The sequence below is a fragment of the Pavona decussata genome, unplaced genomic scaffold (assembly GCF_977016875.1).
Source record: "Pavona decussata unplaced genomic scaffold, jaPavDecu1.1 SCAFFOLD_234, whole genome shotgun sequence".
Lineage (NCBI taxonomy): Eukaryota > Metazoa > Cnidaria > Anthozoa > Scleractinia > Agariciidae > Pavona > Pavona decussata.
The window spans coordinates 1,889,635-1,917,447 of NW_028145639.1; the positions used below are offsets into that span (position 1 = coordinate 1,889,635).

At 38.3% G+C, this 27,813-nt stretch overlaps 3 protein-coding genes across 3 annotated transcripts; all 3 read right to left on the reverse strand.

Moving 5' to 3' along the window:
* Positions 1-8,043: 8,043 nt before the first annotated feature.
* On the reverse strand, positions 8,044-23,764 carry LOC146458089 (adenosine receptor A1-like). Its single transcript, XM_085091191.1, has 2 exons — positions 23,642-23,764; positions 8,044-10,384 (listed from the first exon to the last, which is right to left on the reverse strand). Exon 2 carries the CDS (start codon positions 10,124-10,126, stop codon positions 9,242-9,244), a length of 885 nt encoding a protein of 294 aa, XP_084947317.1. The 5' UTR covers positions 10,127-10,384; positions 23,642-23,764; the 3' UTR covers positions 8,044-9,241.
* On the reverse strand, positions 13,150-15,545 carry LOC146458090 (adenosine receptor A3-like). The gene has a single exon (XM_085091293.1). The coding sequence runs from the start codon at positions 14,517-14,519 to the stop codon at positions 13,641-13,643; it is 879 nt and encodes a 292-aa protein (XP_084947419.1). The 5' UTR covers positions 14,520-15,545; the 3' UTR covers positions 13,150-13,640.
* Positions 18,524-19,891, reverse strand: LOC146458091 (melanocortin receptor 5-like). Its single transcript, XM_085091339.1, has one exon. It carries the CDS (start codon positions 19,862-19,864, stop codon positions 18,962-18,964), a length of 903 nt encoding a protein of 300 aa, XP_084947465.1. The 5' UTR covers positions 19,865-19,891; the 3' UTR covers positions 18,524-18,961.
* Positions 23,765-27,813: the final 4,049 nt, after the last annotated feature.

Below are 27,813 nucleotides of genomic sequence, written 5' to 3' on the forward strand. Positions count from 1 at the left end.
AGCCTGTCGACCATCGGATACGGCATGCACTGACGTGTTTCTAATCAGTCACTGATTGCTTTGTGTTAAAGTGGTCCAAGTAAGAAAGAATTCTGGAACTACAGTTATCTTCAAGGCATTGTTTTTCTACCTTTCATTTGTCACTAGTAGTACTTTTCTAGTTCTGACTTGAAAATACATTTCGCAGTGTATTCATCGTCGAATGTGTCTCATCTTCCAGCAGTAAATCAGGGGATTGAGAGATGAATTGAGAAGCACAAGCGTGAATGTTCCATACTTTATTACTGTATTAAGTGGTGGCTCGGAGCTGGTAACGATTATGCACAAAATACAAGTGTTTGGTAAATAACAAATCAAAAACACGAGATATATGTAAATTGTAGCGACCGCAGATTTCCTTACCCTTACAACCTTCACCGCCATTTCAACATTTTCTGCCACTTGCTGTACCTCAAGAGCTTGGATTTGATGTGCATGGCGTCGCACAGCCATGTATATTTTGTAATTGAGAAAGGCTGCAGATATTAACCAGACAACATAATTGCTGGCAAAAATGGCGTAAATGATACTTACTGGGATCCACAACCTAACCAACGAAAGAATCGCGCTGAACGCCCAAACTGTGATCACCACGGGAACAACACGCTTGTGAGTCACAAGTTCTTGATATCGGAGATGAAGATGAATTGCCAGGAATCTGTCTGCACTCAGAACTGTGACACCGAAGAACGAAGCAAAGGAAAATAAAGTTGCTTGATTGAGGAAAGCGAGATACGTGTTATCGTAAGTTGAAGTGCTCTTGGTCTTGTGTTCCATCTCTAAGGCAAGAATTGCAACGAATAACGGTTGAACAAGCAAACCAACTCCAAGATCAGAAACCGCTAGACTCAGGAGCAATGTTTTCAAAGTCTTTGGTAGCGACGAAGTTTTCCTTATCGCAAGCATCGTTATAATGTTCAACATGATGGCAGCAGGAGATAAGAAACCGTTGAAGGCACAATAAACATAGTATGATGTATGGAATTCTCCACCTGCTCTCATTACAAAAGACAAAAACTCCACGAGACTGTCTCCGATTTTTGAAGCGAAAGTTTATCTTAGATGACAGAATGTCGTTTTTTATATATTTTTTTAAGGGGGCAGCTGGTCAGAAGTTATTCATAAAAAATAAGTTAAACATCTTATTTATCAAGTCAGATAATGTGGCATTGTTTTCTCTGTCATCCTGTTGTTCAGGATGACATAGAACATAAGAAGATAGAGCACGAGTAACCGAAAAAAGTAATTGCTTTTGCGCACATGGATGTTATTTGATATTAATTCCACGCCGAGTCGCTGCGCCTAAAACTAATTCTCATCAAAGAACATGAGAATTGACTTTCGGGCACCAAACTGCCAGTATCAAAACTCTGTAATTTTTAGTGTAACAACAAACACTAAAGAAGAGCAAGGCCCGAATTGTTTGGAATTAGATCAGTATAGAGTGTTTTCGCATGACGTCACGACGGCCATGTTGGCGTCCCAAAACAAAGAAATGGCGGCCATGCTGGTGTCCCAAACTAAACCTCTGGGAATTGAACTCTATTTTTATACGAATACTTTCTTTTGTTTCAGTAAACCAATATGGCCAGTAGTCACGTGAATGAAAACGCTCTATTCTCTTGTACACTTAGGCATTTTTTTTCCATCTAGTTTAATCTTCATATTAATAATTTTCTGTTTTTGTGAAGTTCATTACTTTCTACAAAAAACTTATAAACATATGAGGAACAGGTGACTATGTTGATCGTTAGCAAAGACCGAACAAAAAGCGAAATAATTGAAGAATTAATTAAGAACCTACGCAACTAATGCATTAGCCATTTCCATCAGCGCCCTTGTCCTACCGTACCCTACCGATCCCCGGACGTTAGCATGTTGAAAAAAAGAGGCAAATACCCCTCGTCCGGGACAAACGAGCCGTTTAAATGCCCCGCTGTACAATGTAAACGTAAGTTGATTTCTCCGTTTCTGGGCTTATCTTCATGTTACTGAAATTTTACCCAAATTTTCAAGTACTCAGGCCAAAAGAAGTCTCAAATAAGGCTCATTTCCCATTATAGTTCCAATTACCGTTGTTTCTGTGGATCTAGCATCTCATTTTTGTCCTCCGTAGACCTAGGTAATGACAAATTTACTGTCTTGCTGGTGAACGTATAAGTTAAAGGAAGTGAGAGTGGTATGACGCAAAAGTCACGAGGCCGTCAAATTTTGCCATTCACCATAGTTCATCCCTGTCTAGACCGGATGTTTTCTTTTTTGTCGTCTGGGGCCGAGGTGAGGCTAATTCCGTCACCCCTCCATAACTTCGCAACTATAGAAGCTATGACGAGAAGGCCTGTTAGAGGATAAATAGTACATCTAACGATATTTCCTTTGAGGTCCGCAACAAGAAGCGATAACGTCATATGACGTGATAATTACGCCATGACTGTTAAATGCTGGTTATCTTGGATCCGCCATCATTGGATTTCCCTAAAACTTCAGAAAAGCTCCAAATTTTTTTAAAGGGGCACTAATATAAACTAAAAACACAAATGTTACACTAAGAAAAGTATTTTTCTTCATTTAAAAGGATTTTTCCGTTTTGCGAAAAAAACTGCCTCTCAAAAATTAGTTGCCGTGGTAATATGAAAATTAATGAATGCTAATAAAAAAAATACTTTTACTAATTTGGAGTTATTTTGTTGATCGTCGTAATTTCACCAAATTGTCAATCTTGACGAACTTCAATCTGAAATAAATAACTGGTGTGAATTTATATCGATTGGTTTGTCTGCTTAAGTCTGCTTAATAGGCGGGTGAAAAGATTTGGTATGGACCATCATAAACTGTATTCAAACGCTTTAATCAAGCCTTTAATTGTTACTTTAATCATGGTAAATATCAGGCGCGTAGGAGGGGGGGTTCGAGAGGTTCGAACGAACCCCCTTTGAAGATCGATAATGGCGGAAGAAAAACTATTAAATAAAGTTCCTGTGGTCGAAATACATTAACCAAAGAAATAAAGAGATATAAACCCGTGCTTTAGGCCAGAGGTGGAAAATTATGGTTCAGGACGGACGAATTGTTGCTGATTCGTGTGCTTCGTCACTAAAAGCATGTGATCCCGACAACTTCCCCAACCTGTACATGCTCCTGAAAATTGCTGCCACCCTTCCAGTCACCACTTGTGAATGTGAATGTTCCATAAGCACAATGAGGAGGTTGAACAACTACATGAGGTGTACCATGGGAGAGAGTAGGCTGTCCGCCCTGGCTCTGATGCATATCAAATATGATCTGCCTGTCATTCTTGACGAGATGGTCAATTTGTTCGAAGGCCTACACCCGAGAATGATGCAGTTTACCAGCTTAGTGTATGACTATCAGCAGATCGAATAGCTATCAGAACTTGACAAGGCGCGGAATGTACCTTGAACTTGCTTGTTTAAGTTGAAACAATAATTATTATGCCGTCGAAATGATGTATATAGCTTTAAAAGCTGCTATAAAACAAAATTGTGATTTGCCTAAAATGGGTCTCAAATGCAGGAAATGGAGTTTCTGGGAACCTAGATTTTCAAAAATTTCCGGGGGAGCACACCCCCGGACCCCCCTAGTAAGAGCGCCTCCGGCGCTCAGCAAGATTTGCGGCTCAACGAACATCCCTCTCGAAACCTTAGCTACGCGCCTGAATATGCACTTACACAGCAATCGTATATCATTAATTATGTACAAATAAAACAAATGATAACGAGAAGACAACATTTAAATTTTTTTGATGTAGCATTATTACAAACCCATTTAAGGGTTATGTCTCGGGGGCCTGTAATGTCTCTTCAAAATTAATAAAATACTTTGTCATGGTTGGCATTTTGGTAATTTCATTTCATGTCAACCTATAACAGTTGTGTTCCAGAGCTTGAACGAGGCAGAGCTCTGGCAGACTTACAACGTGATGTTGTCTATCTTTAATGTTCCCAGATCATTTTCTGCCTTGCTATAAGACAAATCTGGGCGAGGCAATACAGTCTGTTTGGATGCTTTAGCTGAAAATCTAAGTTGCAGAAAGTTTTAAGGAGCAGCATCTTATTCTGCGAAGTTAATATTTGTTGTTGGCTTTACGAAACTGCTAGCCGACCTTTTCTTTCGCAGTCGTAATGACAAATTTTCCCCTTCGAAAACGAAAGGAATTAGTTTTCTAGTGGTACGAAATTTTGAGACGATATTTTGTGGAGGAAAACTTGACAACTTAATCCGAATTTCTGAGGCGATTAAGTCCTCCCGAACATATACTCACCGAAAATGGCTTTTGGGTGAATTTTCTATGACAGTTTTCAACAAATTTTTCACAATATAGCTGAAATGAAACTTTGATAACGCTATCCTATTGAAATCAAAACACTATCACTTGGCATGCGTAATTATCGCTAAATACCATTTTCATGCTCATTGAATATGTGAAACACGAAGAGGAGTGTTTCATCTAATTTGCAAACACCGAGAAGTGGGTTGAAAAACGAGGTGATTTACTCTTCTTGAATTACCAATGATTTCTAGAAGTTTCTACAAAGTACCATGCATATATAAGTCATAATATTGCTAGTGAATTACTAATTCACCTCATGGCCAGTTTGAGGATTGCAGTCGTTCGTCACTTGCATTGCTGGCCAAGAGCATGAGTTGTTGTACTCATAATGACATAAACGTAATGATCGAAAACTGAAGAAGAAAGGCCGCTATAATTGAAGGGGAATAAAACATTTGGCCTTCTTGCTCCGTTAATGACAATCGAGTTAAATTGAGTTTAAGTTCGTCTTCCACCTTGGTACATTTTGTAGTAGACCAGTTATGTACAATTGTTTGTTAGTCCACTGTCCAGTTTACATTACATCTTCTTCTCTACTTAGTTCCTAGTTAGAAGATTCCGCAGCATGTCCATGACAGCGCGTCGAATGTGTCTCATCTTCCAGCAGTAAATCAGAGGATTGAGAGAAGAGTTCAGGAACACGAGCGTAATAGTGTAAGTATGTATAAGAGCATTTATTGGTTGCGAGCTAAAAGCGCTGATCCACAAAATCAATGTGTTTGGCAAGTAACAAACCACATACACGAGAAAGACGTAACCTGTTGCAGCGGCAGATTTTCTCAACCTTACAACAATCGCCACTTCCTGCACCTGGGCTTGGATTTGATGTGCATGGCGTCGAACGGCCAAACATATCTTGTAGTTTGCAGTTGCTGCTGTTATGAGGCAAAGAACAGAAATAATGGCAAAAATCAAGAAAATAATACTCACTGGAGTCCACAACCTCACCAACGAAATAACTGTACTGAACACCCACAACGGAGATCACCAAAACAACAACACGCTGGTGGGTCACTAGTTCCTGATATCTGAGATGAAGATGAATGGCCAAGAGTCTGTCTACACTTAGAGCTGTGACACCGAAGAACGAAGCAATACCAAATAAATTTGTTGAGATGAGATAAGTGATCTGCGTAACAGTATAAGCTTGATTGTTTTCAATGTTTTGTTCGAGCTTCATTGCAAGCAACGCAACGGACAATGGCTGGACAAATAATCCAACACCAAGATCAGAAACAGCCAGACTCAAGAGCAATGTCTTCAAAGGTTTTGGCAGCGATGAAGTTTTCCTTATTGCGTGGATTGTTATAACGTTGAGCATGATGGCGGTTGGAGATAAGAAAGCGTTGAGGACACAATTGAAGATGTACGATGAATAGAATTCCTCGTCTGCTTTCATCGCCTTTGAAAATTGCGAGGAGCGATGAAAGTGTTCCTAAAGGCACTCTTCGAAAAATATCTATTTCCCAAGAAAAAGTTAAACCGAGAAGTCTTAGTTCCGTTAAACCATGGGGCAGATAACCAGGATGTTTAAAAAAAATGTTAAGCGTCTTATTATTGTTCTCTCACAGCGCTGTTCAGATAAAAATACAATATGCTTTTGAATCTTATATACACCCCAAACAAGACACTTCTGCTACTGCTTTTTGATTGCTGGGTATATTCCACATGGAGTCCCTATGGTGTCGCAGATGTTTGTGAAGAGAAAAGCAAAGTTGATTCGCCTTTCATCATTTTCAAGAAGAATGAAACAGCATCAAATTTCGTCGTATTAGTAATTAAGGACGTTATTGTTGAAAAAGGCATCAAAATTTAAAACGTGCATGTATTATTTGTTGAACTAAATACTTTAAACAGCAATTTTCAGCTAAATGTAGCTGTAGCAGTTTAATGTCTTCAGCGTCGTTTTAATGGTACGTGTTCTCAATCATGACCAGCTGCTATAAGCAAACGCTGCCTGTCGATTGGATAAATTCTGTCGGCAGAATTTCGTGCATAATTCATCACCTGTGGCACTGAGCAAATCGGAAGGTAAAACAGCGAATTTTCGAGCACAATCCGGGCACAATACGGAAAAGTCAGTAATTATACAAAAGGTATACAAAACAGTTTAAGGAATATTAAAAGCAGTTGATAATAAATTCAAAACAAACTTGCATGAAAATAGCTAAAACGCGCCCACTTAGCCACTTTAAACCAAGCTGTGTTAAAAAAAAAGATAATTCGGTTATGGCGAATGCTGTAGATACAGCTTAGACGGCCACAATTTCGCTGCACAAAGTAGCATTGTACCGAACAGAATTCGAGCAGAATAGCCTCTATCCGATTAGAATTTTGAAAAGAATACGCAGTTTTAACGAACATTGCCGTAGGCCGGAACAAACCGAATTTAAAAGCAGAACTTAACTGAGGCCATCGCAATGCGCCGGCAAAATATGCTTCATTTCTAGTTTCGGGTGTCATTTTTCAAGAATTTGGTGTACTTACTTAAAACCAGATGAAAAGATGAGAGGTCGTGAGGAAGATCAGAATTATTTTTTTCTTAAAATTATTATCCGTACAAGCAGCTGTTTTCTTTTCCTTTTAGAAAATAAAGCTTGTCAAATGATGCGACTAGCGCCATACGACCCAAAAACGTCTTCGCAACCAATTGGAGCACGCGTCATGGTAATTGAATAGAGCTTTTACGCAAAAGTTTAGGAGATGGCCCGAGATGTTGTGTTTTAAAGAAAATCACATTGTTTAGAAAATAACCTAAGATATATCATTGGTGTTTTAAAGTTTATCTTCTTAGTTAACTGGACTGAGAAGGGCATCAAGGTTTGGCCCTTTCGCAGCCGGTAAATTTTGTGATCTAAAAACACCGGTCTAGTTATACTTTAATTTTCTGTCTTTCTTTGCATCTCCCGTTGATTTCAGTCAATTTAAAAAAAATACCCTTGGCTTTCTGTCGGGCTCATGTGACCTGCATTCATAGCATAATTAGACTTGAGCACATTCAACAACTGATCTAAATACCAGATGGTTCAAGACGCTCTTCAGGAACAAAACGTTTTCCTTGATCCCGTTTTCTTCCATAACTGATTAACTGAAGAACGTTGAAGGGGCTGATTATGAAAATAAATAAATAAATAAATAAATAAATAAATAACGTTTTAAAAACGAACTTGTCTTTACATCCTCAAATTTTGTAATAAGACGTTTAAAAAAGCCCTTTTATTGCCTACAGCTGACAGTCGGTGTTATGCTAGGAGCTCTGGAGATAAAAGGCTCACCCGAGTCTAGAAAAAATAAACTGAGCAACTTGAAAGTCCGGGGGATACGTTTTTACCGGTAATGGTGATGTTTTGTTGCGAGGAAAATATTTTATATTTTCTGAACATGCTTGACCTCTGCAATGTTGGTGCATTGTTTTACCAACTGAGCCATCAAGGCAATTGAGAGGTGACTTCCCATTTTGTTAGAGCACTACAACGATATCGCAGAGGCGATACGTTTGAGACCCGTTCAAGCTCGACATTTTTTCAAGTTTCTTTCCGTAGCTTCTTAAGTTGTGTGCATGACTACCATGGTATTATTAATTAATCTGTTCCGACCTGCAATTCGTTAACAAAAGCGTGACTGAAGGGTCAGTTAATTTGAATCCATTCTACCCTCCCCCCATCTCCCTCCACTTTTTTTGTAGTGCAAAAAATCGACGAAAATCTCCATTTCCGGGAAAAAGAGCTTTGTGTTCTCTTCAAGCTCCACATCCTTAAATTTACTAATCTTTACAATCTCAGTTATATTTCATATTTTACATTCTTCCATATTCCTTAATGTTAGTGTTACCATTTGTTGCTTTATACAGCTAGTGTTGTAATTTAGTTACAATTATATATGTACGATATTCGTAATTTCTTTTCTTCTCCCCACTCCTCGATTGTTTATTGTTTTGGTAGCTTTGGTGCCACAATGATTGCCGTTTGGAGGTAGCTGAAGCACTGGCCATTTTGCTAAGGGTGTTATCGACCTAACTGTAGGCATCTTATTCAATTGATTCAACACCTAACAGCGCGGATGAAACTTGTCACAAAGAATCATTTGTCTCATTAAAAGAAATCGATACGAACAAGTGCATTTGCTATGTGTTCTCAGGCTCCTCTGTTTCAGTAGAAACAACTGACAAACCAAAATAAAACGGACACTTATAATTACTTATTTATTTTAACTATTTTTGTTCTCATTACCCCCCAGTTACATCTTTTAGCGTTTTGCTGTTCTGACATCTTGTCTTTTTAAACTATCATATGTTAATGTGAGATCCAGGCAAAATAATTTGTCAGGCTGTGAACTATGTACATATTTTAGCGCTTTTTGTTGTATTTACATATGTGTCCTGTCAAAGTTGTATATAGATGTCGTAGTTCGGGTTTATTCAGCTGCACTACTATCCTGTAGTTTCATTAGCAAGTCTTAACACTTGCGGGGCGTCAGAACAACCGAAAACGCCCTGTCTAGCTGGGAAGATGTTAGTATTATAGCAAAACGTGAAAACCTGATAGCAGTCTTGCACTACGCTTTAAATACAATACATGTTGCTGGCTTAGCAATGTCTTCCTGTTCATAACCTACCCTCTTTAACGTTCTAATGGTTTGTAGCTTAACATTAAATAAATATAATGTTCTCAGTTCATAAATATATACATCACTGACTGCCCGCAATATATTGAAACAAAAACACAGACCCCTCGCTTTTTGGGTTATTGTAGGTTTCTTATTTGTAGAAGGATTAAATGGTATGATGATAATAAAGCTTCAAAAAAGCAACAGTCTACTCGTTGACAATTGGCCACTGTTTTGCTCCCAGTTCTAGCATGAAAATGCGTTTCTCAGGATGTTCATGACCGAGTGTCGAATGTGTCTCATCTTCCAGCAGTAAATCAGAGGATTGAGAGATGAATTGAGGAATAAAAGGGTTACAGTGTAACGTTGTATGACGATATGCAGGATCCGCGGCTTAGAGCTGGTTATTGCCACAGTCCATAGAAGGCAAATGTTTGGCAAATAACAAACCAAAAGCGCAGCGTACACGTACAGCACAGCGACTGCAGATTTTCTTAGTCTTTCGACTTTGGCAATTTCTACATTGAACGATACTTGCCGCACCAGAGCGTGGATTTGATTTGCATGGCGTCGCACAGCTAGATATATCTTGCAAGTCAGAAATGCTGAAGTGATAAGGCAAGCAGCATGAATTATGGCAAAAATCACGTAAATAATCTCCTGTGGGATCCAAAACCTTACTAACGAAAGAAGTGCACTGAACAGCCAGGCTGAGATAACCGCACCTACAACACGCTTGTAAGTCACAAGTTCCTGGTATCGGAGATGAAGACGAATGGCCATGAACCTGTCTGCACCCAGAGCTATAATACCAAAGAACGAAGCAAACGCAAATAAATTTGCTGGGAAGAGTAACACTTTGAAGGTCGCCTTATAAGCTGGATTGCTCTCTGAGTTTTGCTTTGGCTCCATGACAAGAACTGCAGTGTACAATGGATGCACCAGTAAGCCAACACCAAGATCAGAAACAGCCAGACTCAGGAGCAATGTTTTCAAAGTCTTCGGCAATAATGAAGTGTTTCTTATCGCGTGGATTGTGATGCTGTTCAACAAGATGGCGGTGCAACACAAGAAAGCATTCAAGACGCAGTTAGCGATGTACGATGAATAGAATTCTTCACCTACCGCCATTGAAAAATGAAGGTAAGAAACTGAATAACAGTCTCTTAAACAAATGTTTTTAGTCAGGTAAACGGTGTGCAAGAGTCACTGAGGGTGATAAAATTGGACAGATATCCAAAGATGTGTCATCAAAAGCTGTCAGGCGTATGTAAATATGTTGTGGTTCTCGCCCCTCCTCCGAGGGTTTTTCTCTAGGTTCTCCGGTTTTCTTCCCTCCACAAATCGAACACTTCCAAACTCCAATTTCCCCTGGAACTCTTTGTTGCTCTATCAGGGTAAAAAAAAAATATCATTTACATTTGTTTACCTATCTTGGAAACCTCATGCTCAACATATACCATGAAGTAAGAGAGACTTTATAAAAAAGACAACTTAACCTTGGCCTCCTGTTAAATGTACAGCATGGTTGTTTGTATAGAGCGTTTGGTGTAGTCGAATTGGTAAAATGAATTGTGGAATATTTGGATACGGTGGCGTAAGTTGTCAGAACGAGAACGATATGTTTGCGTTCCTTTAACCGTTGGTCGACGTTACTGGGCGACTTTAAGTGGCCAACTTAGCAAAAGAATATAGGTTTGCGCACACGACACCTGCATTGTTCAGTAGGGACAATTTTAAAGGAGTCACTCCGTGAAAAACAGTTCTCAACGGGACATAAAATTACTGTGTTGTACCGACAATCTATGGGTCCTTACATTACACAACCTTTTTTGTCTTTCAACATGCTACTGATCATGTTGTATGCTTTAAAAAAAAATGATGTATGATGACAAAAATAAAATAATAAACAAACAGAAAAAAACAAGGAAACAAACGCATTTGTCCACTGATTTGAGTCCACCGTTTTTCAAAGAAGTGAAATTAATTGGATGTTCGACAGCTTCTCATGGCAAAACATGTCCATCCCCGCGAGTTGCAACTGTCGAGCCGACCAAATCTCGCAGATATGGATTTACTTCACTGCTTTTAACTGATGAAACGGCGCTCTTAAAGAACAGCTACTGCCGATTCTCACTATCACGCCATAAAAGAATAAAATTGAATCCGTTCAATGAAAGAAAGTCAAGAAGTTGAAATATTATAGAAGATAAAAAAGTAAACAACCATTCTCAGTCTCAGGTCTTTGCGATGTCCTTTACTTGAGTTATCTGTCAAAATGCTCGACACAAATTAACACAGCGCAGTATGGAAACGCCATAATTATTGGTGTCTCTCGGTGGGACACCAACATGGCTGCAAGAAATAAATGAAAACATGTGGAATTCACCGTTTACGGAAGCGGTTAGTTTTCTCTCGTGAACTTGTGAATATTCACATCAACTTTTAACACACGAAACAGCTGTGTCAATACCGCCATCTTGATGCCACGTGCGGTGAAAACGAGGGAAATCCTAAATGCTCTATATTTTAAAAGGGTAGGACGATATATACATCTGTAAAGTGGTAAAAGATGGATTTTAAGGTAATATTACCTCGATGAAGGTAAAACTGAATTCTAAAGGTCTGGCAGTTTTGGTGGGGTCATATGAAAACTAAGAATTACACGCAGAAACGTAAACGGAAACTAGGCATTCTGTCACTGTTCGCCAAACAGAAATATTCATAAAAAAGTAATGAAGATTTTCAGTGGTGTTTCAGATGACGGCGATAAATGCACAGTCATACGCGTACTGTGCTCGCTCCTGCGATTTATACGCTTCTCGCCAATTAGACTGAGATGTTTTAACAATATACTTTTCGAAATGGCGGACAATAACGAACTGGAGTAAAAAAATCAAACTGAATCGGCGGATAAATCGCCTGGTGAGTTCTTGACTTATGACAATATATATCACTGGGATAACACTCATTAATGATGGCTGGTTGCACGAATAAGGCCATCCCCTGTACACTTATATGTGATGTTTTTCTAGCTCGTCACATTGTAGTTTAAGAAAACGTACTTTTAGTACAGTATACCAACAGAGGGAAGAAATTCATTCATTCACCTTCAGTTAAATCCAGGCTGCTTTTATAACATAACTAAAGTAAAGCGCTTGCTCTATCGGTCAATTAAGCATTTACTATTTGCCCATGAATGCACGCTGGCGTATGAGGTAGCACGAGCTCAGGTCGTCTAAAACGCCTTGAGTCAGTTTGAGATAATATAATTCTGGTTTATAATTGTTTTCGGATTAGCAACAATAAAATGTCCTACAATTGACTTGCAGATGGAAAATAACAGGATTAAGCCAAAAACGTGAGGTTTTTTATTGATAGCTCTATGTAAAGCAGGATTTGTGTCTAATACATGCCATGTAGTAACTCGACTAAAACAAATTCTATTCTCTGTTAAGATTATGTTAAAATGGTAAACAGTTCAATGTACACTATTTAGTTATGGATGCGGTTGGGAGGTTTGCCAAGCACTCAAGAAGCTTAGTACGTCTAGACTTACTCTTACTCAATTGTGCACGCTGAGCCGTTTACCATTTGTAATATAGTAATATATCAAACACGAGAAAGCGTGTTTCATCAGATATACAAACACTGAGAAGTAGGTTGAAAAAACGAGGCGCTGCCGAGTTCTTTAAACGACTTCGAGGTGTTTGGATATCTGATGAAACACACTTTCGAGTGTTTGGTATGGGTTCTCAAATGATCGATAATTCTTGAAGAAATTCAAGGCTCAAGTTGGCAAAATTTTATGGTAATTAGGAACACATATCCAAACCACGGTCACAGTAGTGATTTTCTTTGTTTTCTCTTAAAGAATTATTAATTAATGAGTTTGAGAATCATATTTGACTATCTTGTTATCTATAACTAGTCTTTTAAACTTCTATTTAAAAACTAGCTTAAGTTATGTCATGGTACTTTTATAGACCATCTTTCATTATAACTAGTATTTTGGTATATAACGTGCACGTGATTTTCAATGAACTGCGGCAAGTAATTTTACACTTGCTTTGGTTTTCCTTGGCTACGTGTACGTTCCGTGATTGGTTAATACTGAAAACTCACGCCACTTTTTCAACCAATAAGAAGCCTGTTGTTATTTGTTAGAGCAAATAATTTGGTATTGGTTTTACTACCCTTAGGTAAAAAAACCCGCTCTATTATAATTCTTTTCTAAACAATAGATAACTGGCGTATTCAGCCACATTTTTGCCATGTGGCTTTAACAAGATAAGAAAACCCCAAGGAACAATATTTACATGGCGTTTTTACTGCAGCACTCAGGTTCCAATGCTAAGCTTTATTCATCTGTGATTTGAAAGTGCGTTTCGTAGTATGTTCTTGACAATGTGCTCAGTTCATAAATAGAAACATCAGTGAAGTCAGTATAGTCCTCCTTAGGGATGACGCCGAAAAAACTGAGAAAAAAAGGACTGCCCGCAATATTGTGAAACAAAACACAGACCCCTCCCTTTTTGAGTTATTGTGGGTTTCGTATTTGTAGAAAACATTAAAAGGTATGGTGATAATAAAGCTTAAGCAACAGTCTACTCGCTGACAATTGGCCACTGTTTTGCTCCCACTTCTAGCATGAAAATACGTTTCTCAGGATGTTCATGACCGAGTGTCGAATGCGTCTCATCTTCCAGCAGTAAATCAGAGGATTGAGAGACGAATTTAAAAGCAGCAGCGTTACTGTGAAACTTTGTATGTTGACAAAATTTTGTGGTTCAGAGTTTGTAGCCATAATCCATAAGACACAGATGTCAGGTAGATAACAAACCCAAAACACTACATATACGTAGACTGTAGCGACCGCAGATTTTCTCAGTCTATTAGCATTGGCCATTTGGCCATCCTGCGTCTCTTGCTGTCCATGAAGCACCTGTATTTGATGCGCGTGGTGTCGAGCTATCAAGTATATCTTATAATTTAGAAACGTCGATGTTAGGAATCCAACAGTCTCAACAATGCCAAAAATTACGTAAATAATATTTAATGAGGTCCATAACGCAACCAAAGAGAGAAATGTGCTCAACATCCAAATTGAGATCACCACCGCAATAACACGCTTGCGAGTCACAAGTTCCTGATATCTAAGATGAAGATGAATAGCCAGGAATCTGTCAGCACTCAGAGCTGTAACACCAAAGAACGTAGCAAGAAAAAATAAATTCATAGCAACGAGGTACGCGCTGTGCGTGATATATAAAGTCTGGCTGTTTTCAGATTTTTGTTTCAATTCCATGACAAAAGAAGCGATGTTCAAAGGTAGGACCAGTAATCCAACACCAAGATCAGAGACAGTCAAACTCAGGAGCAAAGTTTTTAAAGGCTTTGGCAACGGCGATGTTTTTCTTATTGCATGAATTGTGGCACTGTTCAATATTATGGCGGTATACGATATCCAGGCGTTAAAGACGCAATATAAAATTTCATACCAATGTAATCCACTTTCTTCCATTGTTATCTGAAGAAAAGTTTCTTGAGTTCTAGTAGACAACGGTCAAGAGTTATCTATTGTAGAAAGGCGAGAATTGATCCTAACAATCCCGTTAAGCTTGCAGCAATTCCAATTTCAGAATAATGTCTCATACAACATGGAACGAAGGTTCACCTTGTACAAACCTGGTAGAAAATATCGGATTCAGCGGTTGAAAGCCATAGATGACTGAGTTTGTTCAAACCATTTAAACCGATCAATATACCAGTAACTTGGACGCAGGATCGTCTGCTCATCTTTGAATGAATTTTACGCTTTGTCGGTGTTTTAAGACTCCCACGTCTCTTTTCTTTTCAATACTACACTTAATTTGAATATTAAAAGAAAATTTTTTTCTCGCATTAAAATGACAATAGGTTATAACTTCCGCTATGTTCTAGTCTTAGCCGAGGGTACTGCATCGACTAATATCACAGTAACGCAAGCCAAACCTACTAAATTTTCTTTTAACTCCGATTTGAAACGAAGTTATGTTTAAAATTTAATTTTGGTCTTTTGGTCAAGACAGACTTCACATCAAAAACATATGTTTACACACGTCTAGTGAACCTGCCAATGAATGTAAAGGCATATCGATGTTCGTCCAATAAGAAGGCAAAAATATTTAGTTAAACAACACCATTTATAGCTTTCACTGACGAAACTGGAGGTAAAGACATATTCCTCAATGCCAGTCTTGCTTTGTTTCAAATGAATAATATGAATTGCAAGGTTGATAATTTTGGGAGGGAAAACATATATGTCCGTCAGGTCTTTGGTTATGATGAAGTGTTTGTAATGACTGCAAAGAGAGGCGGAATAAGGCGAGAAAACTGAAAAGTTGTAAGTAGCGACATACGAATAGAATTGTTTAACTCCAGCTGTGACGAAACCGGATTAAATACACACCGTCATAAAATCTGGTAACGGTGTGGTTGTGAATAAAATGAACAACAGCTTGTCAAGGGTTTGTCAACACGAAATCAAAACGTCTTGCTAAATATAATTTTCAAAAGCATTGATAGCAGTCCAAGCCACAATACTTGAAGTTTTAAGCTATTGAGGACAGGAAACAGAGCCATTGCCACTAACTGTTGTGATCAACATGTACGAGATCATAGACAAATAACTTGATTTAAAAAATTTATCAGTTGAGTTTTTAACCAGGCCAGCTCCAGCTTCAGTGCTGAGTAAGTAAGCAGTTAAGTAAGTATTCTGTGCAACAACAATCATCTGTTTTAGCAATTGACAGTCAATTTGATCGAATGTTTGGTTTATAAATTTGTGCTTGTCAAATTCAACAAATAATTTCGGCATCACTTGTTTGGATTCGGCTACGTTAGTTGTCTTAGCGAGTATGATATATTTCCGTCCCTTTAATTGTCGATCGCCATTGCTGGATCACTAGTCAACATAATTGGTTTTTGTCGTAAAAAGAAAAAAGTTAACAGTCGTCTAAATATTTAAACAGGACAATTCCTGTCTGTGAAAGGGGGAAATACTGAGTTATATAAAAGGAAACTCAACAAGTTCATTATTCCACAGCTACAACTTGACATTAAGGATAGAAATACGGAAACGAGATATGAACATTACAACGAGAGAAACTAACAACCGAGTTAGGAACCGAGTTGGGAACCAAGTTAGGAACCGAGTTGGGAACCGAGTTGGAAACCGAGTTGGGAACCGAGTTAGGAACCGAGTTGGGAACCGAGTTGGGAACCGAGTTAGGAACCGAGTTAGGAACCGAGTTGGGAACCGAGTAAGAAGTTGGCAAGCGAGTTAAACAAACTTTGGGCGATTTGGTTATTGATTTGAGACAGGTTTTTGGCTGTTTTGTTGTTGTTGTTGTTGTTGTTGTTGATTTTCAAAGTAAATCGTCTTTGTGTTAGCCTAGCATCAGTTCCGATCAGCACTTTACCTCTAAACTAGGGGTTTCGCCTGGTTAGAAATAGAATGCCCTATTTGAAGTTGAACCCAGAATTTTGAAGTCAGTCAGGTTATGGTCGGGATGACCACGCAATGTTTAACAACTTTCTTGAAATAACTTTGTTTTAATCGATCTAACAATGAATCAATGAAGCAGTTTACAACAAAACTTAAACCATGTTTTTCTAAGACTAAAGTTCAAATGTGAACGAGAGGGGCACAAGAAAGAGCGGAAAAGATATTGCGAGTCCTGAAAAGAAAAAAACCGCTACGCATCCTATGTGTAGCCTCTGTTGTCCACTCCGGCTCCTCTCTCCTCTCATTTGCTCCTTTTCACACTCCATTAGGTTTCGTGCGCCCCACGCTGTCGCGGAAAGAAAGGTTTGCTGAATTCAAAGGAAACAAGCAAGTCATTATGCGATTTAACGCTATTATGTACTTGAAATCTGGATCGTGACAAATCTCGGACATCGAAATTAATTTTAAGTCAGTCATGCAATGGTCTCAACCGCAGGTTTTCACAGGCCGGCATGATGTCAGGAAAGATCGAGTGGTCAAATACAAAGTTGTTGATCGCCACTTTTAAAAGAGCCGCTGATCAAAAGAAGTATTACCAAAACGAGCAATTTGAACGCGATTTGGATGATTTTTGGCGAGATATTGTAGAGCGAAGGTCTTTGATTTTAGCCGTGAATAATTCTATTGTATTTTATCGTGTTTTGGACCCTACGAAAACGCAACAGCTACAAACTCTTGAGAGAGATCCTGTGTTGTGCCTTTAAAAGTTTGACTTCGATAGATTGAAAATCGCAGTGAGCAAATATGAAAGCGAGATACGAGCCCGAGGCGTTCCTGAAAAGTTGGTTATGCTGTTTTCAGCCTTCGGCCATACTGTCCTGTCGGCGATGAAGTACTCGAATCCGTTTTTATCTCCAAAACGTACGCTGTTAATCGGTTTCGATCTACCTAAAAAATTGCTGTGTTTCTGAACCACACTGGTGACTTTCAGAAATGAACCTTGCAAAATAAAACAATCGCATGGAAGTGTGGCTAGCTGAGGTGAAAGACGGAGACTTTAGGAATTTACCACATAAAATAGGTTTAATGAGCTACAGGAGAGCTAAAATCACAGTCTAAAAATGTACGGTATTTCGTTCTGGCGTAGATATAATATTCATACAGTGGGATTATGGACACTTTCTACTGATGGATTCCGACCTGGCAACTGTTACAGGTACGCAAGAAGTTTTTCTCTCCCCAGATGAAAGAAAAAGCCAATCGTTTACTACATATATATATCTAATCGATATATGGGTTCCTAACTCGGTTCCCAACTCGGTTCCTAACTTGAAAGATAGGTATCCTCCATTACAACTACGTACTAACTGCGAGGATCTTTGTTCTATCTAATCTTTCATCCGCAGTTCAATATATCATGTTTCATATATTCTTCTTAAACTCATTAATAATTGAAAAGCCAAAGACAAAGGAAATCATGCACCGTGACGCGTTTGGATATCTGATGAAAAACTCCTTGTTTTTGCATACTTAATTTCCCCTTCAAAATTAGTTTGTTTGAGAAGTTATATCAAACACTCGCCAGAGTGTTTCATCAAAATATCAAAAACCTCGAAGTTCGTCAAAAATACTGCGCTACGCGTCGTATGTTTAACTCTCTTCTCGGTGTTTGATATGTGATGAAACGCTGTGTCTCGTGTTTGATATATTACATATTCATTTATTCGTCCTTCACGGGTATATTACGAACTCACAATATGACCAGAGCATCGCAGAGGTTATGGGTTCGAATCCCGTTCAAGCCTGAATTTTTTTCAGGCTTTCTTTTTGCAACTGCCGTTAGTTGATCTTAGTTGCGTACTAACTGCGAGGATCTTTCTTCTATCTAATCTTTTATCCGCACTTCAATATACGATGTTTCATATATTCATATTCAGTTACAACTACGTGTTACCTCAAGAATCTAAAAGATGTGACGTGTTTTTTCTTTTTTAACGTCTTTGTCTTTTACTATTTTCATTTTTCATTTATTTCTAAATGTTTTAACTTCAATGACAGGTTTCGAGTCTAAGCGTCAGTCAGTGTCAACACAAACAGTCTTTCAGGACTATATTGACCAGCTGGATGATCATACTACGCAGACTTATGAAATGACGCATGGGTTCGAACCATTTGAAGTTCTGCCTCTCCTTTGTATTGGTGGATAATTTTTGTACCACATCAGGAACGCACTTTTTTCATAGAGGTCTTAAACAGTTATAGGAATATTAGTTGAACACAACAGCGACTGGTAGTTTTTCTGAATAAAAACGCAAGCTCAAAATTTCCCGCGTGCTATAAAGGGGACCGGCTTAAAGTCAAAGAATATACATACTATTCTGCAAAGGTGATAAATGTCATAATTTATAACTGAAAACCATTCCCATGCAAAGACGAAAACAAAAATCACCTATGTATAGCGCTTTGTTAGTCGCTATTCACTTGCTTGCCAAAAACTTTCTTCTTTTGTGACATGCTAACGTCTTTCGAAGTAAGTTCATGACAGAGCGTCGAATGTGTCTCAACTTCCAGCAGTAAATTAAAGGATTAAGGGATGAATTGAGATACATCACCGTTATTGTAAAGTTCTGTATAACATTATTTAGCGGATGAGACTTTATGGCCATAATGCACAAAATACAAGCGTTTGGTAAATAACAAACCAAAAACACGATATATATGTAAATTGAAGTGACCGCAGATTTCCCTACAGTTGCCGTTTGAACATTTTGTGCGGCTTGCTGCACCTGAAGAGCTTGGATTTGATGTGCGTGGCGTCGTACGGCCATGTATATCTTGTAATTTAGAAATGCTGTAACAGTTACGCAAGCAACACAGGTGATGGGTCCGATCATGTAAACGATATTCGCTGGGATCCACAATCTAACCACCGATGGAAGTGCGGCACTGAACGCCCAAACTGAGATCACCACAGCAACAACACGATTGTGAGTCACAAGTTCCTGGTATCTGAGATGAAGATGAATGGCTAGGAATCTGTCTGCACTTAGAGCCATCACACCAAAGAACGAAGCAAAAACAAATAAATTTGTTGACAGTAGGGACGCCAGCAACGTCGCATCAAAAGCTGGATCATTTTCTCTGATTTGTTTGGACTTCATTACAAGAAAAGCAATGTTCAAAGGTTGAGCAAATAAACCAACGCCAAGATCAGAAACAGCCAGACTCAGGAGTAATGTTTTTAACGTCTTTGGCAACGAGGAAGTTTTTCTTATTGCGTGAATTGTAGTACTGTTCAACATGATGGCGGTATAAGACAAGAAAGCGTTCAAGACGCAATTAGTGATGTACCATGGATATAATTCTTCACCTCCTGCCATTGAAAACTTATCAACAGGATGAACAACAGAGTTATATTTTTTAAGGTTAGAGACTGCGTATTTGAAGCTTTCAGCTAATCGTCAGGTTGAGCTAACGGCGTGTTTGAGTCACTGACGTTGCACAAAATGAACAGATGTTAAACTTGTCAGAAATAAAACTTCCAGCGTTTGTAAATCATAGGTAATATGATTTCATGAAATGACAAGTGCTGGCCACTCTACAAACAATGTAATAAAATCTCGTTCACATAGGGAACAGGGCTAATCTTGATCAAAATACTAATAAGAGACCTTTGTGAGGAAATTCAGTTTTTCCAAATTGATTAAAATCACCATGCGTAAAGTATAAAAAAACTTCACAATATCGCTCACCGGCTTTGTGGTTCTTTCAATTTTCAAACTAATGGTGAAACTGATTGAAACTTTAAACGTGTATTTTTTAAATCGATAAAATTAATTGCACAATAAATTGGAAGGCTTTTGTGTTTATAGTCAAGGCCAGCTTGATATTCGTATTGTTCCGTTTAATTCTCTATCGATGTCACTGGACCACGTAGTGGTTTTTTAATCATTCTTTTTGTCTGCTGGTGGTGGAAAATTAAAAGTTAAAACAGAATGAACATAAAAGTTCTCTATTGGTCTCTGTTTTCGAATAGGATACAGAGGGGAAAGCTTTTGAGAGTTGTCTTATTAGTTGTCTTATTGGTTGGACATTGCATTCACGGAAAACAGGTCAAGGTTTCTTTAAGATTAAGAATTGTTGTTTAGGTTTAAGATTTTTATACATTTATACATTTTGATATTGATGGATCACTTGTACGTTTATTTTTATCGACCTGATGAATTTTGAACCATGTATAAATAAGTAAAGATTGTTGGTTGAGTGATTAGTTGATTGATTCATTGTTTGATTGATTGATTGATTGATTAATTGATTGATGCATTACTAAATATATTCACTGTCACTGCCGGTGAAATGAAGATAAGAGGACCTCCCCTTTTATTTTTTATATTTTAATATGTTTTTTAATTCTTTCAGTTTTAACAGCCCATTTTTATGTCTTACAGCACGCATTTAAACACAGTATTTTTTCCACGAACTGTACGAGTGTTTTCTTTGAGAAAAACGTGATTAAAACAGGCAAGCAAACACGCACACACAAAAAAAAAACAAGAAACTAAACAAAGAACCGAATAAAATGAAAAGCATCAAAACTCGGTTGCCAACCTAGTATTGCAGATTTCAACGTCGGTAAAATTAGGTGCATACTCGAGAGGTTTGCATTTGGGGGAGCTCAAGACATTTAGGTCAAGGAACAAGTTGTTCCAGTTTTTTCACCACAGACGTACCGCCTATATATAATAATACCACAGTGACAACCTCTTTCGTTGCACTAGAAATTGATGAAACTGCGTACTGCTTTTGACTGCTTATTGTTAAAGGGGAAGTTTCACGGTGATTTCGACCTTCGCGATGAAAATGGTACTATAATTGTGGAACACTGTGAAAGAAATCGACTAAATTAATTCTTGAAAGATAAACAGATCGCGATAGGTTCTAGTGCATTTTGGAACGGAAAATGCAAGACGTTGGGCAAGGTCGTTTGCCTTATTTGTTCCAACTTGCAGTCAATTCTTACCCGATCGACCCATCTATGGCCAGAGACACGCACTGCAGGATAGTATGCTGAAATGGTAATTTATGACATAACTGTGCCATCATATTTAGGTTTCTCATAATACAGAAAAAATGGGTTTTTGAAATGATATAAAATCCCCATGATCCTCCCATTTTAAGAAACTAACTCAAGATCAATACTCTTTGGAGAACAGCTATAAGAAGAGCTTTCAGCCAATAGCCATCACAAACAACAACCACCGGGAAAAAGCCAATCTGCACTCACATAACAGCTGCTTCTTACACCATAATTTCCGCAGTTAGACGAAGCTATATTGGGGTTGTTTTCCCTATCTTCAAGGCTGTTCAAATCTAAATGTGAGTTCCAGTTTGTTCAAGTTTAGGCAAATTGACCATACGATTCCTTGTCAAGGTCGATTTGCACTCCATCTTTTGCATCACTGGCACTCACAAACGGGACATCGAAAGGTGCATAAAGGAATTATAGGCCAAAATGTAACATGCCACAATAAAACTTGAAACGGCTGTACTGTTTGGTAGATTGCCCCGTCTCTCGGCTTTTTGTCCAAGACAACACAGTTTGATTAGTCGACCCCATGTTTCCCGTTCCTCATGGTCTTCCAGGGGCGCTTTCCGTTCAGTCAAAATTAATTGCTCGGTCGATCGGAAATTCTGGAAACTTTCTGTGTGAAATGGAAACGCATTAATATTTTTCTTTCGTTCCAAACTTACAATGTCTTTGGTAGATCAAAAAACGTAAGTGGTGGCGCAATGATATCACGAGTCTCAATACAACAAAGGGGGCAATTTTGTGCAAATGGAGCGGTAACTTCAGTTCCGATTGGTTCAGGAAACGGACAAAGTGGAGTACCTCCGAAGGTTGTCCGTATGTTACGCGTTCCATTTGGAGTTCAACCTCATTTCAACCGTTGTTGTTGGCTAAATGAAAAGCACCCCAGATTTCAGGTCACTAGCGTTGAAAAATTAACTGTTATTAACTGATTTATATATCTATTTAAATAAATTTAAGCGAGGATCTTTTAAAAAGCTCGACAGAGCTTGCTGGATCTCCTGCCTCTTTGATGTAACAGCTTATTTCAGTTATTTTAAAACAAAATGGTAAATAAAGGCACTTCTTCTTCTTAAAATACCAAGTGAGATCATGCAATGGGTTAAATGGTTGAAAGTTAAATGTAGCAGTATGTATTTATACAAATTCATAGCTTTGCTTCTGTGGTCACTATTTTTTTGTAGCCTTATATTAACGCTACAATCCTGAGATTTGCTTTATCTTTCGTAGTATCTCGATAACAGCGTGTCGAATGTGTCTCATCTTCAAGTAGTACACTACAGGATTAAGCGAAGAATTTAGAAGCAATAGGGTCACCGTGAAATTCTGGACGATAAAGACTGAATCTGGTGGTTTGGTGGTTATAGCTATAATCCATAAGATACAGATGTCTGGTAAATAACAAACTAAAAACACAAGATACACGTAGACTGTGGTGATTACGTATTTCTTCACCCTCTTGACATTCGCCATCGCAGTATCTTGTGTCTCTTGCCGGACCTGAAACATATGGGTTTGATCTGCGTGGCGTCGGGCGGCCATGTATATCTTATAATTTAGCAATGTTGCCGTTACAAGACATAAGATCTCGATAATGGCGAAAATAACGTAAATAATATTCACTGGGATAAACAACCCAACCAACGAAAGACTTGCGCTAACCACCCATATTGAGATCACAACAGCAACAAGACGTTTGTGAGTCACAAGTTCCTGATATCGGAGATGAAGATGAATGGCCAAGAATCTGTCTACACTCAGAGCTGTGACACCGAAGAACGAAGCAAAAAAGAATAAATTCACAGTAGCGAGATAAACTTCGTGAATGATATTTAAAGTGGGATGGTTTTCAGTGTTTTGCTCCAAATATTCCATAACAAAAGAAGCAATGTTCAAAGGTTGAGCCACTAATCCAACGCCAAGATCAGAAACAGAGAGACTCAGGAGCAATGTTTTGAAAGGCTTTGGCAATGAAGGTGTTTTTCTTATTGCATGAATTGCGACAATGTTCAACATTACGGCGGTATATGATATCCAGGCGTTGAAAAAGCAATTTAAAATTTCATACCAGTATAATCCACCTTCTTCCATTGTCAACACTGACTGGATTTCTGAAGATCGCACCTGGCTGCTCCTATCAGGAGCTGTCTTAATACGAGAGAATTCAATCTTTTGAACTCCTGTTATACTTCAGTTATTTTATCCTTTTTCACTGAAAATTTTTTAGTAATGGTAACCGTATTAAATGAACAAAAATACGCCTACAGCAGACGTGTTGAATCCTTTGATCAAACAACTTTCCGCTGATTTGAGTTTCCTTTTCTTGCAAATTAGGATGATGCACTTAAAAAAAAAATAAAAGCCGAAACAGCATTGAAGTTCATCCAATCAAAAAGCGGGTAATTACTCAATTAAAAAACATCGGTCAACACCGCCTCAATTAGCGGTTAAGACTCTTGAAAGCTACCGTTTAAATTGTCGATGAAAACAAGTGTGATCAACCTAGTTTGTTCCCAGTACACGTCACAAGACCACTTTGTCGGTCTTCTTTGTTTTTCCGTCCAAAAAAAGCTAAGGGTAACATTGCAATTTAATATTAGAACTTCAGTTCGTGAGAAGGATATAATCACAAAAAGAAAAGCCAGTATTAGGTTCTCCGGTTGGTTTGACAACTGATAGCGTTGCGAACAGCTACATTATTCATTGTTTTTGCAGAAGAAAAGGCGTAGCTAGAAGCAAAATTCAGTACTGCGATGTACCAGTCCGTGGTGATTTGCAAGCCTGTTATGAAATTTTTTACAATTTCATAATAAAAGTTTAAACACGACATTTTCCATTGTCGATTTATGAGAATGAAAACTTTGTTAAATAAACAAGAAAGTTCAATTAAACTTCGCCTTTGATCAATTTGTTAGTGACGCTCTGCCTGCAGCAGATGGTTATTTTCGTCTTGAACTCTCCGATAAAAAACCTTTTAATGATTAGAATTTGTTTTCCTTTTAAAGAAAGATGAGGTGTTGAGTCACCAAAACAACATTAAACACCCATTTCAATGGACTTTTTCGGCCATCTTGAATTGTAATGTATTATGGGGAGTCCAAAGGGCAGAACCGGTAACAGAAATAGCGGCTTTAAAATTGTATGAGCTTCTGGCTCTGAATTTCGCGATGAGACAATCCAAAAACATAGAAATAATATTTTGGTGGAAAAATAGAAACAACCCTAGTCTGTTTAAGAAAAAAAAAAATAACAACAACAACATCGCGATTCATTTTGTTTTAGGAGGAAAAAACGGACCCCAATTCTATTTTGCGGTAAAACTGAGCCGCACTTAAGTGCATTTCTCAACCTGTTAAATATTTCGATTAGTATTGTTCTACAAAAAAATTGTAATTAAAAAGTTTCGTCGCCTTGGTTGCATGCATGTTTCCTTCTTAGATGTAATTGTAAAAAGGTTGACTATATTGCAAAGGCATTGTTTTCGAGTTGCGTGTTATTGAAGAGGGCATTTTTGCTCAGTTGAAGATTAAATTTTGACACGAATTCATTAAAGAATCCTGATAAAATTGTTAAAAATGAATATTTTTGTAATGAGCAATGAGTAATAATGAGTAATATTTAGAATTTCCCAGTTATAAATGGCTGAAACTGATATTCACGCTAGAACAAGTGTTAACACTTGTGTTAATTCTATTCATTTCACTTTACTTATTTATTTTGCCCAAATTGAGTATTTATTTATTATATATTGACACGTATCACTAGTAGTACAATATTGAACAGGAAATCTCAAAAGCCTTTCTTGGCTTGCATTCTTTTTTGTATGAGAATGTCTAATTCTGGTGCTGAGGCTGAACGTTGATAACTTCTTTTTTTTGCGGCAATTTCAGCGTGAAAACGTTTTTAAGATGTTCAGTAAAGGCCCGGCCAAACAGTTGCAACATTTGATGCAACATCGTCCAACATTGTTGAATCTAACATGTTGTGTTTGGCCAGCATGTTGCACGATGGTGAACGAAATTTGATTTCCATCAAACATCATCTTCAACATCCTCCAACATGTCTTTTGTTCTAAGGTGTGAACAACAATGTTGCATTCGTTTGGCCACCATATATTCAACATTGTTGAACGCGTGCATGCCCACTAAGCTGATTTTGCGAGTATCTGTATCCATGGCGATGATTTATCGCTTCGCGCAATGCCACAAGAGTGTTCAAGCTACAGTAAAAAGAACAAAGTTTTGAATCTCTCAACGACGAAAGCTTGAACACAAGCAAGATTCTTCAAATAGAAAGAGAAAGGGCAAAGGAGTAAGTGAAACTGTAAGACCAGGAAAAGCGAGAAAACGGTCTGACGCGAATCGAAGGTCGATCGGTCTCGCGCAATGTTTTGGCAAACCAACATGGCCCAGGTTTGTTTCTAAGGATTCTGGGAAAATGTTTGTCTCAGACCCTCGAGTCCAAGCGTTGCATCAAACATGTTGCATTCGTTGGCCACCTCTTTCAACACTTTTGGATGATGTCGCACTCGTTTGGCCTGGCCTTAAGTTACCTGTTACTGTTACGTACGTAAGACCAGAAACCAATCAAAAAGCATCATTTGCTGTGTAATGCGTTATCAAGTCACCTGTGACATGATTGCGCTGCTTAATCTAGTGTCTTCAGTAACGCGAGCATTTATTGTGCGTTTAAAAGTTGAATGGATGTTGGACAAATTTTGAACGGAGTGTTCAAACGGCTTCAACACCATTCAGCATTTTTGAGAACAAAGGAAACGTTGTATGGATGTTGAATGAAAGTTTAAACCGATTTAAATTTGATTCAACACGCTTTTTTTACGCTATCAATGTTGGACGACCTGTTCAAACGCCCCCAAAATTTGGTTCAACAAAGTGTTGAACACATGTTAAAACAAATGTTGAAACCGTTTAAAGGGACCTCAAAGGAAATTTATTCCTACAAAGAATAAATGAATTTATGCGGCTCGCTACGTGAGTTAATGTTTGACTAGTAGGGGTCAGTTTACATACGGGACTCTTAGTTCTGAGTATTTAATCAATGCAGGCCAGAGCTCAGGCCTCTTTTTCTCCAGCTTCAGTAGGAAAACGTTTTCCCCACCCTTGGCCCTCCCTCGATAGGTAATTAAATGAAGTTAATGGGGGGGGGGGGGGGGGGGTATCACCTGGTTCAGACGGCAGGTTTGCCCCCACCTTTGCTGGAAATAAATTACCATTTTAGATTATGTGATTCAGTTGACTTGTTAGAAAATAAACGGCCACACTTGTGGCCAATATATGGCAGAACTCATGATCTCAGTTTCATTACTTACTCCCAGCAAACGGAGCTCAGCCTTGGCTATGCGCCCCTACCCCCCCCCCCCCCCTTTTTTAATTTAGTTTAAGATAACGAGCGAGAGGCATAAGACATAAGAGAAGACATAAGAGCTGTGACACCGAAGAACGAAGCAAAAAAGAATAAATTCACAGTAACGAGATAAACTTTGTGAATGAAATTCAAAGTGGGATGGTTTTCAGTGTTTTGCTTCAAATATCCCTTGACAAAAGAAGCAATGTTCAAAGGTTGAGCAATTAATGCAACGCCGAGATCAGAAACAGAGAGACTCAGGAGCAATGTTTTGAAAGGCTTTGGCAATAAAGGTGTTTTTCTTATTGCATGAATTGCGACAATGTTCAATATTACGGCGGTATATGATATCCAGGCGTTGAAAAAGCAATTTAAAATTTCATACCAGTATAATTCACCTTCTTCCATCGTCAACACTGACTGGATTTCTGACTATCGCACCAGGCTGCTCCTGTCAGGAGCTGTCTTGATACGAGACAATTTAATCTTTTGAACTCCTGTTTTTCTTCAGTTATTAATCCCTTTTCACTGAAAAATTTTTAGTCATGGCATTAAATGAACAAAAATCTTATTTTTCTGATCGAATTTATAAAAACCCCACGCCTACAGCAGACGTGTTGAATCCTTTGATCAAACAACTTTCCGATGATTTGAATTTCCCCTTCTTGCAAATTAGGATGATGCACTTAGGAGCCGAAACAGCATTGAAGTTCACCCAATCAAAAAGCGGGTAATTACTCAATTAAAAAACATCGGTCAACACCGCCTCAATTAGCGGTTAACTCTTGAAAGCTACCGTTTAAATTGTCGATGAAAACAAGTGCACGATCAACCTAGTTTGTTCCCAGTACACGTCACTGGACTACTTTGTCGGTC